This window comes from Manis javanica, chromosome 1 (assembly GCF_040802235.1).
Source record: "Manis javanica isolate MJ-LG chromosome 1, MJ_LKY, whole genome shotgun sequence".
Lineage (NCBI taxonomy): Eukaryota > Metazoa > Chordata > Mammalia > Pholidota > Manidae > Manis > Manis javanica.
In genome coordinates, this window is record NC_133156.1 from 36,071,571 (window position 1) to 36,090,269 (window position 18,699).

Sequence of the window (18,699 nt, forward strand, 5' to 3'; positions counted from 1 at the left end):
GAGGATGCAAAGAAATGGGAATTCTCCTACACATGGGATCCCTTGATTCCTCACATTTCCATAACTTTTAGGATCAACTTGTCTTTTGGTGAGAATGTAAATTGGTGCAACCACTGTGGAAAGTAGTATAGAGGTGCCTCAAGAACTAAAAAAGAAACAATATTCAACCCAATACTTCCACATCTAGGAATTTCCCCAAAGAAAACAAAATTCCTGATTTGAAAAGATATATGCACCCCTGTTTATTGCCACACTATTTGCAGTAGCCAAGATATGGAAGCAACTTAAGTGTCCATCAATAGATGTGGATAAAGAAGATGTGGTTACAATACACAATCGAATATTATTCAGCCATAAAAAGAAAAGAAATCCTGCCTTTTGCAACAGCATGGATGAATCTACAGGGTATTATGCTCAGTGAAATAAGCCAGGTGGAGGAAGACAAGTATCATATGGTTTCACTTATTTGTGGAATATAAAACAAAGCAAAACAGCAGTAGGCTCATAGACACTGAGAAGTGACTAGTGGTTATCAAGGGGGAGGAAATGAGACAGGTCAGGGAGGAGAGAGAAGGGGGATAAAGGTGCACAATAATTAGCAATCACAATATAAGTTGGTCATGGGGATGGTAGTAGAGCATGGAGGATATAGTCAGTGATTCTGTAACATCTTTCTACATTGATAGATAGTAACCACACTAGAGGAGGTAAGGATTTAATAATTTTGGTAATTATTGAACCACTGTGTTGTACATTTGGAACCAGTATAAGATTGTTATCAATGATATATCAATTTAAAAAAAACAATTCATTGGCATTTGGTACAGTCACAGTGTTGTGCAACCATCACATCTGTCTAGTTTCAGAATATTTTTATCATCCCGTAAGGAAATCCCATGCTCACTAAGTAATCACTCCCCATTCCCCATCACCCCAGTGCCTTGTAATCCCTAATCTGCTTTCTGTCTCTATGGATATACCTATTCTACAAATAGAATTGTATTTTGTGTCTGACTTTTTTACTTAGTATAATATCTTTGAAGTTCATCCATTGTAGCTTGTATCAAAACTTCATTCCTTTTTTATGGTTAAGTAATATTCCAGCATGCAGATATATTTCATAGTTGTTTATCCATTCATGAAGTGATGAAAATTTGAGTTATTTACACCATTTGGCTATTATGAATAGTGTTGCTATGAACATTCATGTATAAGTAACCAAAAGATTGCTTTTCTTTTTATCCTGGATCCCTTGATCCCTCACATTTCTGTAACTTTTAGGATCAATTTGTCTTATGTAAATTTCTGTAAGGAAGTCAGCTATGATTTTGATCATGTTGAATCTGTAGATCAATATAATATTGCTGTCTTAACAATAATAAGTTATCCAATCCATGAACATGGACTATCTTTCCATTTATTTTGGTCTTTAATTTCTTTAAACAATTTTTGTAGTTTTCAAAGAATGCATTTTACACTTCCTTTGTTCAATTGTAAATGGTATTTTTACCATTTTAATTACATTTTCCAATTGCTTTTTCATTTGCTGGTACAAAGAAATACCATTGATTTTTAAATGTTGACCTGTACCCTGAAATCTTGCTAAGTTTACCTATTAGTTCCAGTTTCTTTGTAGATTTCTTAGGATCTTTTATGTAAGTAATCATGTCATCTACAGTGAAAAAGTTACCTTTTTCTTCCCAATCTTTATGCCTTTTATTTCTTTTTCTTACTAGTTGCACTGGCTAGATGTTCTAGTACAATACTGAATAACAGTGATGGGAGAGCATATAACCTTCCTCCTGATCATAGCAGAAAAGCATTCACTATTTCATCGTTAAGTATGATATAGACAGTGAGGGGTGGGGGGGTGGTTATGTCCAGACTAGCGTTTTCATAAAGGGCCCTAACCTTGATTAAAACCAAGAGACACTGACGTTAAGGCCAGAACTTTTAGTAGAAAGAGACTGTCTTTGAGAATAATTCAGAACAACAGCTTTTCTAGGCATGGAATAAAACTCACATTGGAATAAGCAAAAAGAGGAATTTATTGTCAAGTATAATAACATATAAGAGTCTATCTGCTTCAGGTATAAGGGATCTGGAGAATCAAAATGTCATCAGTCTAATGTCTTTTATCAGTCAGACATCTTTTGAGTCTGTTTTTGCATGTTGACTCTGTCTCAGCAGATACTTCACCACTTCTCATCACCTCATTTTAGCAAAGATGTCACCAGCAGCTCCAGACTTTTGCCCAATCCAACAAACTTACCAACTCTAGCAAAATGAAAGAGCTTGTGTTTAGTAGTTCTGAAAAAAAATTCTCAGGGTTCATTATGTGGATGACTCAGGTCACATGGCCATCCTGAGCCAATCACTGTGGCCAAGGACATGGAATGCCTAAGTCATACACTGCTCCCCTGTGGGACCAGGGGTGAGGTCAGCCCTACCCAAGTCTGATGGACTGAGGATAGGAGGGGCCTCTCTCAAAGAAAAATCAGAATTGTTGCCAGAAAATGAGGGAATGGGTCCCAGCCAGGCATAGACCCCAGCTGCCCATGACCTCAAACAGACAGGCTCCGTGTGTTCCTGGTCTGGCACTATCATGGACCTCTCTGAGCTTCACTTCCCCATTCGCAGCACTCGGGGTGATCCAGCCCTATCTGGAAGGTCCAATGAGGCAGAGTACCGGAAAGCTGTGTCTGAACTATTAAGTGCAGTGCACATGAGAGGGAAAAGGCCATGAGAATGATTACTAACAGCTGTTCTTACCCATTTGTACTCTTCTGTCTCACACACAGAGCACCTCAAGAAGCCACTTGAAGACTACATGGCCCTTTTCCCCAGCGTGAGGATTCTCCGAACCAAGAAGCGGGAAGGGCTGATAAGGACCCGGATGCTGGGCGCCTCAGCAGCAACTGGGGATGTCATCACCTTCTTGGACTCACACTGTGAAGCCAATGTGAACTGGCTCCCCCCCTTGCTTGGTAAGGGACCCTCTCAAGGCAAGGTAGGCAGCCTGGAGTGAGCCAGCTGCCACCGGCCCCAGCCTTCTGCAGGGAGTCATTCACAAGGGTTCCCTCGACTGCTTGAGATGCATGCAGCACGGTGCCATGAGGAATTCAGAAGTTCAGGAGTACTCAGATCCATTCAGTCCTTCCCCTTCATTTTACAGAGAAGGAAGCTGAGACTCAGAGAGGGAAAGTGACTTGCCCAAAGTCAGACAGCACACTAGTGTCTAGTGATGTGATTGCTTCTCCCAGATTACTTCAAGCTTTTAAGAGCCAAATTGTGTAGGGACATTGTTAAATCAACTTAGAATAGTTACCATTCACTGTACCGCTACTGTAAGCCAGAAGGTTGTAAGCATTATCTGTAATCCTCACAAAACCACCCCAGGTCAAAAGTATCCCCTTTTTATAGTAGAAGAAACTGAGTTTCAGAGATAACTGAGTGACTATTTGTTCCCCTGGGCTGTAAGTGTCAGAGTCACCATCTGTCTGCTCCCAAGTCTGTTCTCTTTCATGATTCCACCCTGCCTCCCTAAATTCATTTCCTCTTCAGAGAGTTTCTGACAGCGGTCAGGGAAGGGCTGTAGCCAGAGGGCATGGTGACCAGGTGTCTCCACCACAGCCTTGTGAACAGAGGAGAGACACGAGGAAGAGGTGTCTCATAGTAGTTGAAGAAGCCCAAATTCTGAGGAATTCAGCTTTGATGAAGGCAGTGAGCTGGTACTAGCAGGTGGACATTGAAGAGGAAATGCCCCGTTGAGACTGGGAGCCAGGTGAAGGACAGGGCTGGAGGCAGACTGGGGAAGAGTTGTACCAATCCAGAGAGAAAAGTGAACTCCAACAATGGGTGGGTCCGCTCTCCATAGCGGACTTAGTGAGCAAAGAGGACCGAGGTTGAGGGCAAAATTGAGGGAGTGTCAGAATCAGCTGGAAGACTTGTTACACAGAGTACTGGGCCTCACCCCGGAGGTCTGACTCAGGAGTCTGGGCCGGGACCTGAGCAGCTGCATTGCTAACCAATTGCCAGGTGACGCCAGTGCTGCTGGTCCAGCACTGGTTAGGCCACCATTCAGAGGTAAGGACAGAAGGCAGACCCACGCATTAAATGGGACAATCCAGAAAATGTGTTTCTGCCGCAGATTAGCATGGAGCTTTCATATTAGATTATGTGCTTCTGACGTAAGGATCCAGGATCCCACTGGGTTAAAAAGAGGATATAACCCAGATTTTCTGGTTAACTGTTCATTTAATTAAGCCAAGAGATCTTCTTCATCTCCCTCTCAATACTGAAAGAGAAAAAGAAAAAGCCTCACCATAAATCGCCTAATTTGTAGTCCTGAAGGAACAACCCATTTGTTGGGTCATTCAGTGACTCAGAAAGAGAATGCAGTGGTGGGACACGAAGCTGAGCTTGTAGTCTAAATAGCCCTTAACTTTGTTTCTATGGAAATATCTGAGGGTAATTTTCATAATCTTCAGACATACATGGAAGAAACATTCTCCCTCTTTTTATTTCTTCTTCCAATAGAAATGTGAACCAGTGGTGTAGGTTTAAAAGTTTCAGCTAATATGAGCAGCTGACAGAGCACTTGTGGCTTTTGTCTCTGACACTACTGACGCCTCCCTGGCAGCTCACTCTGCCTTCTTTGCAGAGTGGGCATTTCTGAGCCTGAGAAGGATTCAGCCCCAACAAAAGAAGCCACCGCTGATCATTTCCTTCCTTGGCATCACAGCTCTACTAGTCCCTCTGCTTTTTAGGCCACAGCTACATTTGAACTTGACAGCCACGCTGTAAAGCAGACAGGCCAGGCATTATTATCCACATACTGCAAATGAGAAAACTGAAAGCAAAGAGAATTTAAGGGAGATACTCAGCCTGCCAGTTCCCGCTTCTGAGCTGCTTTCCACAACCCTGGCCACAGCATGTCGGCAGAGTGCTGATCACGTGCCAGCGTCTGGGCTAAGTGTCTCAGCCCCACTGTCCCACTCGATCTTCAGAGAGCCCAGGAGATAGATGCTGTCTTCCTCCATTTTGTTGCCAAGGAAACTGAGGTTCAGAGGCATCAGATAACCTTTTCCAAGGCTATACTGCTAGAAGGTAACAGAACTAGGGCTTGACTCTGGTTATTTGTCCCCAAATCAGCACAGCCCTGTGGGACACTGCCTCTCTGATACAACCCTAACCTCATCCCTCCCACAGCCAGCCAGCACCCAACAATTATGGTGGCCTCAGCCCAGACCCTCCCTGCAAGTGGAATCCCCTGCATAGTCATGAATGATTAGGAAGGGAGGCCCTTCACTAGACCTCTCCCTGGAGGAGGTTCTTCAGCTTCGTGACATATCCCTAGGGAGCCTGTCCACAAGGCAGCCCCAGGCTCCACCTGCAGAGATTCTGATCTAGTGTGCTTGGGGTGGGAGCAGCCTGGAGGGTTTTAAACTCACCCTGGGTGCATCTGGTACTGGTGGCCCCAGGTCCACACTTGGGGACACTGCTGAAAGCATTTCTCAAACTTTTTGCCCATGTGCCATAGTTAGAAATACATTGCACATCTCAGTCCAGTACACAAATGCCCATACTCGCAGTATGACTGAAACCATTTCCTGAAAAAGTACCTAGAATGTATCCTGGCATCCATTATTCCTTTTCGGTTCATTACACACACTGGCACTGACTCACACACTCAATTTCCTGACCCACCTATGGATTGTATCTTGCAGATGAGAAAAAAAAATGCTGCTTTCTCTCCTGAAAGAAAAATGTGTTGTGTCTTGTTGGAACGGGGGCCCTAGGCAGCTGCCAGCCTGTCCACTGGCCCTAGCAGCCTCTCCATTCCAAGACTTGAGCTTGACTCTTGGCCCAAGCAGCCAAGCACCCCAACACAGCCTACTTGCACCTCGTGGTGGGCATCTGCCCCAATCACTGGCACCCCCTGGCTGCAATCAGCACTTCCTGGCAGGAGGGGGAACACTGAAGGGCAGAGCAAACCAGAGCTTAAAATTCTGGTTGGTATGTTGGCCAGAGTGAATGTTATAGAATCAGGTTCTCCCTGGCTTGAAAAGGACCGTAAGGTCATCTAGGTTAAGAGCCCCATTTACCATCTTGGGTCACCTAGCCTATAGCATTCCTGAGGGCAGGGTCCCAGGTCCTACTTGCACACTTCCAGTCAGGAGGAACTCGTTGGATAGTCCATACCCTGCTCAGTAGTTCTGGAGGGATCTGACCACCGGAAAACAGGAGCTGAACTCTCACAAAGAGGGCCATTTGTTCACTGCCTGCGGCCACGGGAGCTGTCAGGCAGTCGGCCGTGAGGGGCAGTGCAGGGGTATCTGGCTGCCTTGGGCCATGAGTCTGGGCCAGAACAGGGGCCCTCCCAGAAGGAAATTAATCTCTCCATAACAGTCCCAATAATTATAGGCACCTATGCTAAATACCTTCCAACATAGAGTTGCATGCAGTTCTCTTGACATGCAGAGCCACTTCTCCCCATTTCACAGAGGAGAGACGGTACCTACGTAGCTGGCCCAGGCCCTGTCGTGGGTGGCAGGACTAGGAAGAGAGCCTTGGGCCATCTTGCTTGAAGCCTGCGCTCTCCCTACCTCTCAGAATTCCTCAAACTCAGTGCTCAGAGAAGTCAACCAGGGAACATGTTAAAAATTCAGTTAAGCTGCAGAGCACTTAGCTGCTCCCCCATCCTTCCTCCCTAATGGGCATCTCTTGGCTTCTTCAGACCGCATCGCTCGGAACCGCAAGACCATTGTGTGCCCGATGATTGATGTGATTGACCACGACAACTTCCGATACGAGACGCAGGTGGGGGACGCCATGCGGGGCGCCTTTGACTGGGAGATGTATTATAAGCGGATCCCAATCCCTCCAGAACTACAAAAAGCTGACCCCAGCGACCCATTTGAGTAAGTACAAGTGACCCTGGCTGGTCCCAGCGGCTGACCCAGTGACCCGCTCTCCAACACACATAACTCAGGGCTCCTCCCCTAAACGTCCAGCACAGAGGGACCAGGGTAGACGTCCCCAACCAGAACACAGCCCTCGCAGCTTGTCACAGAGCCTCAACTCAGCAACCACCAGCTGGTCACCTCTTCCTTGCCCAGCTCTGCACAGTTTGCTGAGATTGCCAGCCTGGGGTGAGTAGAGTTGCTCACACTCTCTCCCTCAAGCCTTGCGCCCAGTGGTAATCAGCATCGTCACTGTCATCACCACCACTTACTGAACACTTTCTAAGGCCAGGCACAGTGCTGAGCACATTACACAATGATCCCATTTAGTCCCCAACAACCATAGGTGGTAAACATTATCACCACATGGGGATGCCAAGCCCCCAAGGGGTTAAGCAGTTTTCCAGGTCACACAGCTAGGAAGCGACAAAAGGCCAGGTACACATGCAAGTCACCTGCCTCAGCCAGTTCTCCCGTCATTCACTTGTGCCCTCTTGAGGTGCTAGGAAAGTAGTTCGCGGGTATGGACTGGAGCCACAGCACCCTAGAGTGTGACAGGAGAGGGATCCTCAGGCAGTGGGTTCCCAGCTGAGGAGACTGTGGCCCAGCACAGGGAGGCAGAGGCTGAGGCCCAGGGCCTGGACCCTCCTGGTGCTCCCCCTCGAGAAAGGCTCTCCTCACAGAGGCCTTGCCATCCCTGCGGATGCCCTCTGAGCAAGCCACCCTGGCTCTCCTGCCAGAGGTGTGGACAGGTCTTTGGGTTTGAAACCCAAGTCCAGCCTCTGTTGTATTATTTCCTAATTATTGCTGTGGCAGTAAATCACCACAAACTCACCAGCTTATTAACACAAATGCATTCTCTTAAGTTCTGAAGGTCAGAGGTCTGAAAGGAGCCTCACTGGGCTGAAGTCGTGGGGTCGTAGGGCCCCGTTCCCTCTGGAGGGTATAGAGAAGAGTCCATTTCTTTGCCTCTTCCAGCTTCCTGAGGCCACCCACCTTCTTTGGCAGCTTCCCATCTTCAAAGCCAGCAACGTAACATTTTCAACATAATCTCTTTCCCTCTCCCGCATCTCTCTGCCTGTCTCTCCCTCTTCCTCTCTGCTCCACCCCATCTGTCTCAACCTCCCTCGCCCTCCCCCCTTCCTCCTCTCCCCGTCTCTCTCTGTCCCTGTCTCCTGCTTCCACCGTCACACCCCCTTCTCTAACTCTGACCTCCTGTGTCCTCCGTTCACTTGCAAGGGCCCTTGTGATTATGTTGGGCGCACCAGGACAACCGCCCCCTCTCAAGATCCTTAACTTAATCATATCTGCAAAGCCTCTTTGTTGTGTAAGGTAACATTCACAGGTTTCAGGAATTAGGACATTGGCTTCTTTGGGGGACTATTCTGTTCACCACACCTGCCTAACCACAGTTTAACCCCAGTGAACCCCAGCTTCTCTGCATCTCACCCTCCCCATCCAAGAAAGGGGTTGTTGGTGGCTCAGCCATCTTCACAGGCACAGTACACACCCCATGTTCCTGAGGGGAGCCCCTAATGCTGTGGGCCCCACAGAAGGCTCAGAGGTATGAAGAGGTGGGCTTGTTTGCAGAAATGGAAGGTGGCTGGGGCCATGGAGCAGCAGAGCCGAGAGTGGAGGCCATGTGTGGGGCCTCTGTGCTTCTTGAGCAGACCAAATGCTGGAGTTCTTCTCCTGCCCCCCTGTATCCTAAACATGGTCAAACACTACTATTGGAACCCTTTCTGGTCCTCCATACGGTTTGGCCAAAACCACGTCATGCACTCACTGCCACATATGCCTCAGAGTCAATCCCCAGTTGCCCTGAATTCTTGGAGAATGATACTAATGACGGGAGTAACTGACATGTGGCCTGGGCCAGCAAAGCATTTCAGCTGACATGACTGCGCACCAGCCTCACAACAGCACCCTCATCTATAGGTAGGATTCTCCCCATTTGACCCATGAAGACACTGCAGTTCAGAGAAGAACCAGGACTTGTCCAAGATGACATGCAGCAGAGGCTAAAGTCGGAATGGGCCACCCCAGAAAATGGAATTTTCAGACCCTCTTTATGGTTTGAATCAGTGCCATAAACTAGTAAGCCCTAGATTTGAAAGGTACATAAGGATGGGTCTTGGTGTTCATTGTCTTCCTTGCAGGAGGAGGAAGGGTACCTCCAGGATGAGCAGCTGGTTAGTAGCACAGGCCCAGTTTCCTCCATGGCCATGGTCGCCTCATCTGGATATTGAAGGGGTTGGCCCCACCTTAAAGCAGTGACTCTGAACCTTTTCTGTGCATCAGCATCACCTAGGGAGTTTGCCAAAAAAAAAAAATATGCCCAGGCCACCGCCAAGACTGACTACACCTGCACCTGGGGTGGGGTCTGGGCGTGAGTGTTTCTTAAAGGCTCTCAATGATGTGTGTGGCCGGCATTGAGAGACACTGGCCTGAGGCACTTCCGAGGGGCTCTCCATTCCTAGTGTCCTTTCATTCTTTCCAGAAGCCTCTCTTCTTTATTGTACTTGGACAAAACCCAGGGGAGAGGCCACTAGAGAAATCCTGGTTGTTCCCTGCACACCTCTCCATGGTGCCAGCAGACGGGCAATCCACGAGCACCCCATGCTATAATGATGTTTGAAGAACACAGGCTGTAGTGGCAACCCCGGTGAGAAGCACAGCTCACCCACTTACTAGCTGCATGCCCTTGAGCAAGTATGTAGCATTTCTGAATTTCAAATTTCTCCATCTGCAAAGGGGGTTTGTAATAGAGCTTTGTGAGAGCTGGAGATAATGTCAGTAAAGTGAGTGGCACCCACTAGACTGCATTGTTGCTATAGCTGAGCACTGCAGTGGGTGGAAAGCTTTGAGCTCCAGAATGCCTTCAGGCTAGTAGCTTGCCTGTTGCGCAGCAGCTCCGCGGCCCTGGCCACCGGCTTCCTCCCAGGCTGCCTTTTGTGTGCGCCATCTCAGGTCTGATTGCCCAAGAAGCACCGGGTCAGACACACTCCACCTGGCCTCCCAGTGTATTTATGGCTCCCACCAGAAAGCCCCAAACCCCACCACCTTCAGTAGATGAAGGAAAGTTGATACTGATGACAACTTATTTTTTTTTAGTACTGGATACTTTCAGAAATACAGTACTAGCAATGTGAGCTAGGAAGGATAGCTGAATGTTGTGTAAACTGGGAAACCCGTTCAAAGAGGTTAAATCATCACTGTCCAGTAGAAATCTAATGTGAGCCACATATCTACTTTTAATTTCCTAGTAGCCACATAAAAGATAAAGAGAAGCAGGTAAAATTCGTTTTAGTAGTAATATTTTATTTAACCCAGTATATCCAAAATATTCTCATTTTAGCACATGACCAGCCCTTCGAAATTATTAATAAGACCTTTTCTATTCTTTCCTTCATGTGAAGTCTGGGGAATCCAGTGTGTATCTTTCACTTCCAGCACATCTCAATTCAGACTAGCCACACATCAAGTGGCTAGTGCCCATGTGTGGCCAGCGGCTGCCGCACTGGGAGGCACAGGATAAGAGGGTAGAAACACTTTGCCTGAGGTTGCACCATAGGGCGAGGAGAGCCGGAGTTGGGGTGGGGGTTTCTCCATTTCTGAAACCCGGCCCTCCTCCCGCATCAGTTGTTCCCTCCTGGCAGCGGGTGGTGTACTCTGGCCTTGATGGGTGTGGGCTGTGGCACAGATCAGAGATTCACATCCTGCTTGGTAGCTCTGAAACCTCAAGCAAGTTACCCTTCTGCACCCCAGTTTCTGCAGGCGTCGGTGGGGTGATAATAATCAGGCCTACCTCAGGAGGTCAACATGAAGAGTAGTCATTTCATTAATGAGTAAGTTTAATATCACCTGGCATATTCAAGTAATATGCTTGGTAAATATTCAAGCAGATCCCCTTTTAAAAGGAGCCTCCTGTGCTATCAAGGCCCATCTGCTGCAGGAAGCTTGGGAGGCATGTGGGCTAACTAAGATTTTTCTTAATCAGTCCACTTCCCATGAGCCTGCAGTTCCCAAGGCCAGGGAGCTGCATGGAGGTTGCTGCTGGAATGTTTTTTGGTTTGAGAGTTTGGAGTTTTCCAGTAGAGCCAGACAAGGACAAGGCCATTCTGAGAGATTTTCACACAGCAAACACTGATGGCACTTCTGAGGTGCCGACCCCACGTGAGGCACAGCAGGGGACTCAGGCGCAGGGTCCCCCTCGAATGTGGCATGATGTGGCGCCGGCCCCTGTCCCCGTGGCACCCATCATTTACTGCCTCTGCGCCCTTGCTCCTGTTGTCTTCTCCTCCTGGGTGCCTCTCGGCCCCACAGTTCCCACTGGTCCAAACCCATCTCGAATGCCACCCCCCTAGCGTCCTTCCTTGACTCTTGCCAGGCTGCCCCTCCCAGAGGCTGTTGTTACACCCCACCTGTCTTCTGGATCCTTCTGTCCTGTGGAGGCTGCCCCACCACACTGGCTTCCCCCCGAAGTCCTAGTCTGATTCTAATTTGCCTCCATATTCTTCCAGCGTCCGCTTCTCAGCTGGCACTCCAGGCATAAACTATTGAGACAATGAATGAGTGGAGTTCATCTTATCCCAGTTTAACTGAAAGAACGGACACTGGCTTCTTCTATAAACTCTCAGCAGAACAAATGTCCATGCTGGGCCAACTAAGAATCACCAAAGGGCCTGTTTGAAAACAGATTTCTAAGCTCCATCCTCAGACACCGCTTCATATGTCAGGGAGGGTGGGGGTGTCCAGCACGCTCGATGTTTTTTCACCTCTCTCAGAGATTGAAAGACCTGCTTTGGACCATCTGACTAGTGGGAAGACTAGAAGTATATATACAGCGGAGCTGCAAGGCCCATGCTACTGTGATTTCATTTCACCAGTATTCTTAGGTGTTAACCATTTAAGGGAAAACTCTGGATCCGTTTGGTTAAGTTTATAGCAATTATGAAGGGATATTGTAGGCAAGAAGGAAGAAAGCCGGGGCCCTCCCATGGAAGGGCCTTGTATTCCTTGCTGAAACCCTGGGCTGTGTTCGCAGAGAGTGGCCCCACCTGGGCAGTGGAGTAGCAGAGTGCACAGGTGCACGCAGCTGGGGCGCCCGCATCTTCATGCCCTGCTCTTCTGCCCCCACAGGTCTCCTGTGATGGCTGGAGGACTGTTCGCCGTGGATCGGAGGTGGTTCTGGGAGCTGGGGGGGTACGACCCAGGCCTGGAGATCTGGGGAGGGGAGCAGTATGAAATCTCGTTCAAGGTAAGCTGCTCTGTGGAAGCCTTGGCACAATCCCCTTGGCACCTTTCTGGAAAGGCCACTCCTTGCTGTGTGTACAGCGGATGGGTGGTATCTCCTCAAGCTGCTGAAGGCCAGCCTGAGCTGCAGCCCTGACCCGCATTTGCCCTGCATCCTCCCTTAAGATGGCAGTGTTGGAATAAGACAGGTCTCGCTTTCAGCGTGGGTGGTGTGTCTCCCATTGAGATGTCCGGCAAGCGAGCGGCAGGGAGGAGAAAGCAAGGAGGCCCAGGCCTCAGGGAGCGCTCGGCCTGAGAGCGGCCCTGGCCTTCTGCTTCCCGGCCAGCCTCCGTAGGTCCTGGCCACCCATCTCAAGCTCTCTCTTTTGTGTCTGTTAGTGCTGGAGTTTGGCGTAGAGACCAGAGGTTAAGAGCTCAATTTGTAGAACCAGAAAGCCTGAGTTCAAATCCCAACTCCACCAGTTAATTGCTATGTGACTTGAGGCAAGTTAAATTAACTTTTCTGTCCTCATTTGAAATGAGAAAATGATAATACTACCTACCTTACAGAGCTATGGCGAAGATTAAATGAGATAATACCTAAAAGTACTTAGTACACAACCTGGGACACACCAGCCATTAATAACTGGTTGAAATTATTAAAGATGCCATAAATAAATATTTATCACAGCCTCTGAGACCCTACCGTGTGCTGTGGAAGCTTTCTGACAATGCTGGTAGAGGAGATGGTGGTTACTAGTTAACCACTCAAACTTCTGAGGCTGCGTCCTCCACTTTATTTGTGGGCTTCTATGTTGTTCTCAGGTAAAGAACAGAAGCTTGGTCCCTCTAAAGGGAGGATTAGCTTGTCCTGTACCCTTGTGGTCAGCCAGGGCCTGCTTCTGCCTCCCCCAGAACCTGGTAAGGCCTGTGAGGGATGGCCAGTAACACCGTTACTGGGATGAGTCCTGTGAATGCACAGCCCTGATGTACCCTGAGTCAGGCATCAACTTTTTACGCAAAGGACCATTGTCACACACAGTGATTGACACTTCTGTGCTCGGATCAGATCCTAGCTCTGCCACTTCGTACCAGCTGTGTGATCTTGGACAAGGAATCCTCACCTCACTGGGCTTCAGTTTCTGCTTCCACAAAGTGAGCTTAATAATATTTTAATCCTCACAGGGTTGCTCAGAGAACATGCTTGTTAGGAGATTCTTAATAAAGATCCTAAAGATTATTTTCATTATCAACATGATTATTTTCACTGTGTAGACCACTGGTTGAGCAGTTCAGAACTGGGGGATGTAAATTCTTAATCAGCAAGAAAACAACCACCTAGAATTCTATTTAAACATTATTTTGGTTTGAAAAGCAGTTTGTTTGGCCTTGAGTTTGGAAGTTGTCTCTTGTAAAGGGAGCAGCTTCCTAATAAAACTAATATTACTGCCCAGAAGTGATACTCAAAATATTTAACAGTGATGATGGCACAGGTGCCAGCCAGTCAGAGTGATCCTGGCTGCAAACATCCACTCTGGTGCACGACACCTATCTCAGCCCTGGTCAGAGCTGCAGGACACTGAGCCGAGCCCTGCACATGGGTGGACTAGTTAATTTTCATCACAGTCCTAGGAGGGTGGTATCATTTTTATCCCCATTTCACAGGGAGGGCCCCACACAGTTGGAAGTAACAGAACAAGGACCTGAACACAGGTCTGCCTGACTGCAAAGCCTGTGACCTGCAGGTTTTACAGGCCTCCTTAGGACATGGAAGGAAAACACTTGAAAGGCAAACTAGCCTGAGAAATTGGCTGCAACTTCTCACCATTCTTAGTTTTTGCCTCCTTTGGGGGTTATTAATTTACAGAGATATTCTTCAGCCTCTCAGTGAAGTTAACTAATAACAGTCTACATCAGAAATAGCAAATAGGTTTCCTCTGCCAGCTAACTCTGATCTACTATGGGGCAGGGGCTACCCCCATTCTGTGTTGATATGTATTCTCAGGCTGCATCTAAGCTTTAAGAAAGAGTGGTGATTGATTAATGCTGTCTGCCGTGGGTGCAGGTTTAGTAAGTGACAGCACATATGTCATTGATTTAGTACCCCTAGCCCATTGAATCTAGCTTTCCGGAGGTTACATCCTTATGGCCACAGTGAAATCACACTGAAGGTGTCAGAAGAGTTTTAACTTCTCAGTTCCCTGATCAACCAGTTAAACAAACTTGATTTATGGAGTTTTCTAGAAACTTTGTTCCCAGAAATGGACACACCTGTGTTCCTGAGTTTTTACCAGAATGTACACTTCAGTGGGAAAAAGATGTTTGTGCTTTACTCACTGCTGTATCCCAACTACCCAAAGGCATGCCTGACACAGAGAAGGCACTTAATAAATGTTGGTTGGTTAAATGCTCAGAGCAGGTGTGTCACTGGCCAGCACCAGCCTCCTTGGTCAAGGAGTTGCCCTTCAGAAACTCCCTCTGTGCAGAATAGTAAATGGAGAAAGATTTGCACAAAGAAATGTCTGAATCCACAATGATTTCATTCTGTGTGTTCCAAAGAGCCATCTAATGATGCTCATCAGGCAATTACAGCAGAACAAATGGCATTTTTCTCTACACAGTTTATTTACAAAAGACTTGGTAATGAAGCCATATTGGAAGTCTCTCATCTGGGAGGAGGAGGGAGGCTAGCTCCCGTCACCGTTTGATCCAATTATGTCTTTTGCACTCAAGGGGAAAGGAGATGGTATAATGAGGAGGCTCCCGGGTCTGGAAGGAGGCTCTCCTCCCTCAACTTTCTCTCTCCTGACTTTGAGAGCACAAGTGTCCAGAGCCTGGGACAGCCCATCTGCCAGCGCACTGCCACCCAGATCCCCGAGGAAGGGCTGCCTGCGGTGCTCAGGGGACAGGAGAGCCCACTCACCTGCTGGGGATGCCTCCCTGAAATGCTTAGTATTCTGCTTCAACCAGTGCAGCACATTTACAAAGGCTAAATTCCCTCTGATTAATCTCTCCTAAGATCCCTTTTCTTCTTGGTGACAGAGAAAAGAAACTGGTCTGAAAGGCACGTGAGTGTATTTTCAGAAATTAAGATACAGTACTATGCACATGGTGTGGGGGATCACAGGGAGAACAGTGTAGCACAGAGAAGGCACATAGTGGATCTCTGGCAACTTGCTGCACTGATGGACAGTAACTGCATTGGGGTATGGGAGGACTTGATAATATGGGTAAATGTAGTAACCACATTGTTTTTTCATGTGAAACCTTTATTAGATTGTATATCAAACATGCCTTAATAAAAATTAAAAAAAAAAAGATACAGTACTATGTGCCATCAGGACTGAAGGATTAATAATTTAGCTTCGAGTCCAGCTGGGACCATCTATCCTGATGGGAAAACCCCAGAAAACATGTTCTAAAGGCTCCAAAATTTCTGGAAGAGTCACTGGTACTTTTTTTCTCTCTTTCTCTCCCTTTCTCTCTTAACCAGCAGAGTTTTTGTTTCCAGAAGGCAGTTATATTATCAAAGCTGTCCTGCTTGGCAATTAGAATCTTACCAACTCTAGTGGTTGGATAAATCCTTAACTCCACAGCCTGGCCCACACCTTCCTGCATGAGCTGGCCCCTGCTCATCTCCACCCTCCCCCTTGGCCTCTTATCCCACTGCACTAGTCCGGACTCTTGAAAAACCAGAACTGATTGGTCTGCACAACTGGAACTCCAGGGCAGCCTCTTCAGGGCTGGCTGGACCCAGGAACTAAGCCCTCCCATCCAGCCTCTGTCTCTCTCAGTACCTTCGCTCTGCTTTCTCTGGGTTGGCTTCCTGTCAGGCAGGCTTTCTCTCTGTGGAAGTGCCCAGCAGCACAATGGAGAGTTTTTCTTTCACATCATTCCTGTTGAGGTCCCCAGGTTGAGCTTCACTGACCTGGCGGTCCCTTGCCTGTCTGTGAAAAGCATTCTGGGTGGTCAGTGGCAGGCATGTGCCCATCTGGCGAGAGGAAGGTGGAGATGCACTGGTTCCCCAGCAGAAAGTCCAAGCCCTGTATCCAGAAGGGAGTGGATGTTGGTCAGAGCAAACCACAGATGTCCACCTCACCCGGCCATCCAGCACTGCTCACAAGCCCCAGGCTCAGATGCCAGGCCATCTTTGGAGGCACGCGCTGTTCACTCTTCCTGAAAGCCTTTCCTCCCTCCAGCCAACCCACGTTCACCCTTCCTGGCTCAGCTCATACAGATGGCCTCCTTACAACCTCACTGAGCTCCCTGGGTGCCCAGCTTGGCTCCAGATACCTCCTGTTCACATGACCCAGGAGTTGGCCTGTCTTCTGCACTGGACTCTGAGCTCCCAGGAGGCAGCGAGGCAGAGGGTGTGTCTGTCCATCTCTGTATCCCAGTGTCTGGCCCATAACAGGTGTTTTAAATAACTATTAGTGGCATCAGTTCATATCTAATAAAACCTCCTTCGCCTGCCCTTCCCAGACTTAGATCACCATCTTTGGGTGATGGTGGTGTGGTGGGAAAGGTACTTGGCCAGAAGGCAGGGCACTGGCTTCTCATCTCTGCTGTCCATCCAGCTGGGGACGCTGGACTACCCTGGCCCTCACATCCCAAACAGTGCTCACACAGTTTGCCTTCCTACCCCACAAGATAGGGTCAAATAAGATGCTGTGGAGAAAGCCCCTTCTCTTACATAGGCATGAGGCAGATGGGATTGGAGGTGGTGGCAGCAGGATGAGCAGAAAGGTGACTGCACAGTGTCCCCGGAAGGCCAAGGTTAGGACATCCTCAGCTGTGAGACCCAGGAGAGAAGCGTCCACAGGACCACGCAGCTAAGCTGCTGTGAGAAGGGTGTGCACTTTGGGGAGATGTAGGTGGGCATCTCTTTGGTTAATAGCAGTTTGGCAAAATCTGTTACATTCCAAGCAAGCACATTCTTTGACTCAAAATTCCATGCCTGGGACTTTAAGAGAGATAGCTGCAGAGGTGAGTAAAGAGCTAGGTAGAAGCTGTTTGTTGAGGCATTACTTACTGCAGGGAAAGATGAATATCAACCCAAATATACATCCTCAGGGGATAAATCAGAGCACATCTAAATAATGAAATACAATGTAATAGAAGTTATTTCGGATACCTCTAAAATTAAGTTTAAAAAGACAAGTGAAAAAGTGTTTATATATATAATACGATCTCATGTTTAGTTTGTAAGAATGACAAAGGCAAACAGAAAAACTGGGAAGAATACCCTTAAACCAGCTACTATTTACTGAGCCCCCCACTCTGTCCTGTTGGGACCCTGTGCCTGGCACTTTAAACATACTTATCATTTAATCCTCATAATACACCTGAAGCAGAGCTCTCATTTGACCCATTTTACAAATAAGGAAACTGAGACGTGGGTCAAGTCGCTTCCACGAAGTCACACTGCTGGAACGGGGGCTTCAGGCCTGCCTGTTTGTCTGGCTGCAGACTGAGCCTGGGCTCTGGCGTGCTCTGATCCTGGCGCCACAGAGGCTTCCTGTGCCTCATGACACCAGGGTAGGAGGGCTGCAGAGTGTGGCTGGCCCGTTCTACTGATGTGTTTCTGCCACACTGAATGTGTTCATCCTAAGTAGTAGCAGTTCATAATTAGGAAACAAATTAAGGGTTTTTTTTAACTAAGAAGGAAAATTGTAGGTTTTCCAGCCCTCCTGGCCCACTCCCCCTTTCCATAGACATCCCAATGCTTTTGGAGGGCCATTTGCAAGTTCAAGGATGAGCTTCCCCCAAAGGCAGGCCTATGGGGCAGGCAGTGCTGGTGAGGAGAGCCCAGGGAAGGGCTGGTTCACCCAGGTGCCCCTCTGCGGGCTTGGCTCCAGGAGACAGGGCAGGTAGGCCACTGCCCTGGGAGAGAGATGCAGGTGCTCTGAGGGTCCCGTGGGGCAGGCTCACATGAGCGAGGGCATGGTAGGAAGCTACCTGAGGCTTGTGCCAAGAGGGGCACGTCTGAGGAGGGGCAGGAGGCCTCAGGGTGCATGGGTTTACAACACCAAAGGCCAAACCAATCCCTGCCTTGGGCAGATTTAAAAAAAATAAAACTCAGATCTTCTTTCCGTAAAACTCACAGCATCGTCAGGAGGATTAAGTGGATGAAAAGAAGGTAGGACTCACCGCAGAAACTGATCAAGGGTGATACCGCGACCTGACGCTCCAAGTGGTTAGTTGACTGAGCCAGGGTCCTCAGCTAGAAGGTGGCAGTGCTAGGGCTAAACTCCAGATGCCCAGACTCTGAGCCAGTGCTCATCTCCTTGCATCTGGCGGGAGAGGTGCAGGAAAGGTGCGCCCAGCCTAGAGAGAGGCCACTATTACAGGTAGGGCCCAGAGTCAGACCAGCCCAGAGGGGCATTAAGTTGCCACACAGGAGGGAGAAAGGGTTTCCAAAGGCCAGCCCAAGGAGCAAGGGGCAGTCGGGGGCTACCGTCCAAGCACCTGCATGGCAACACCTTCCCCGCCTCTTTCA

General features: G+C 48.2%; 1 protein-coding gene across 4 annotated transcripts in view; it reads left to right on the forward strand.

The window, feature by feature from the left end:
• GALNT10 (polypeptide N-acetylgalactosaminyltransferase 10) overlaps positions 1-18,699 on the forward strand; it is a 263,067-nt gene that overhangs the window by 217,666 nt on the left and 26,702 nt on the right. For 3 of the 4 annotated variants that reach the window (XM_037025112.2, XM_037025113.2, XM_017678701.3), the window contains 3 exons: positions 2,802-2,987; positions 6,740-6,923; positions 12,108-12,225. In XM_037025112.2, coding sequence (XP_036881007.2) covers positions 2,802-2,987; positions 6,740-6,923; positions 12,108-12,225 — 488 coding nt within the window. The remainder of the gene's footprint in view (positions 1-2,801; positions 2,988-6,739; positions 6,924-12,107; positions 12,226-18,699) is intronic. The other variant, XM_073231198.1, reaches the window with a different exon arrangement.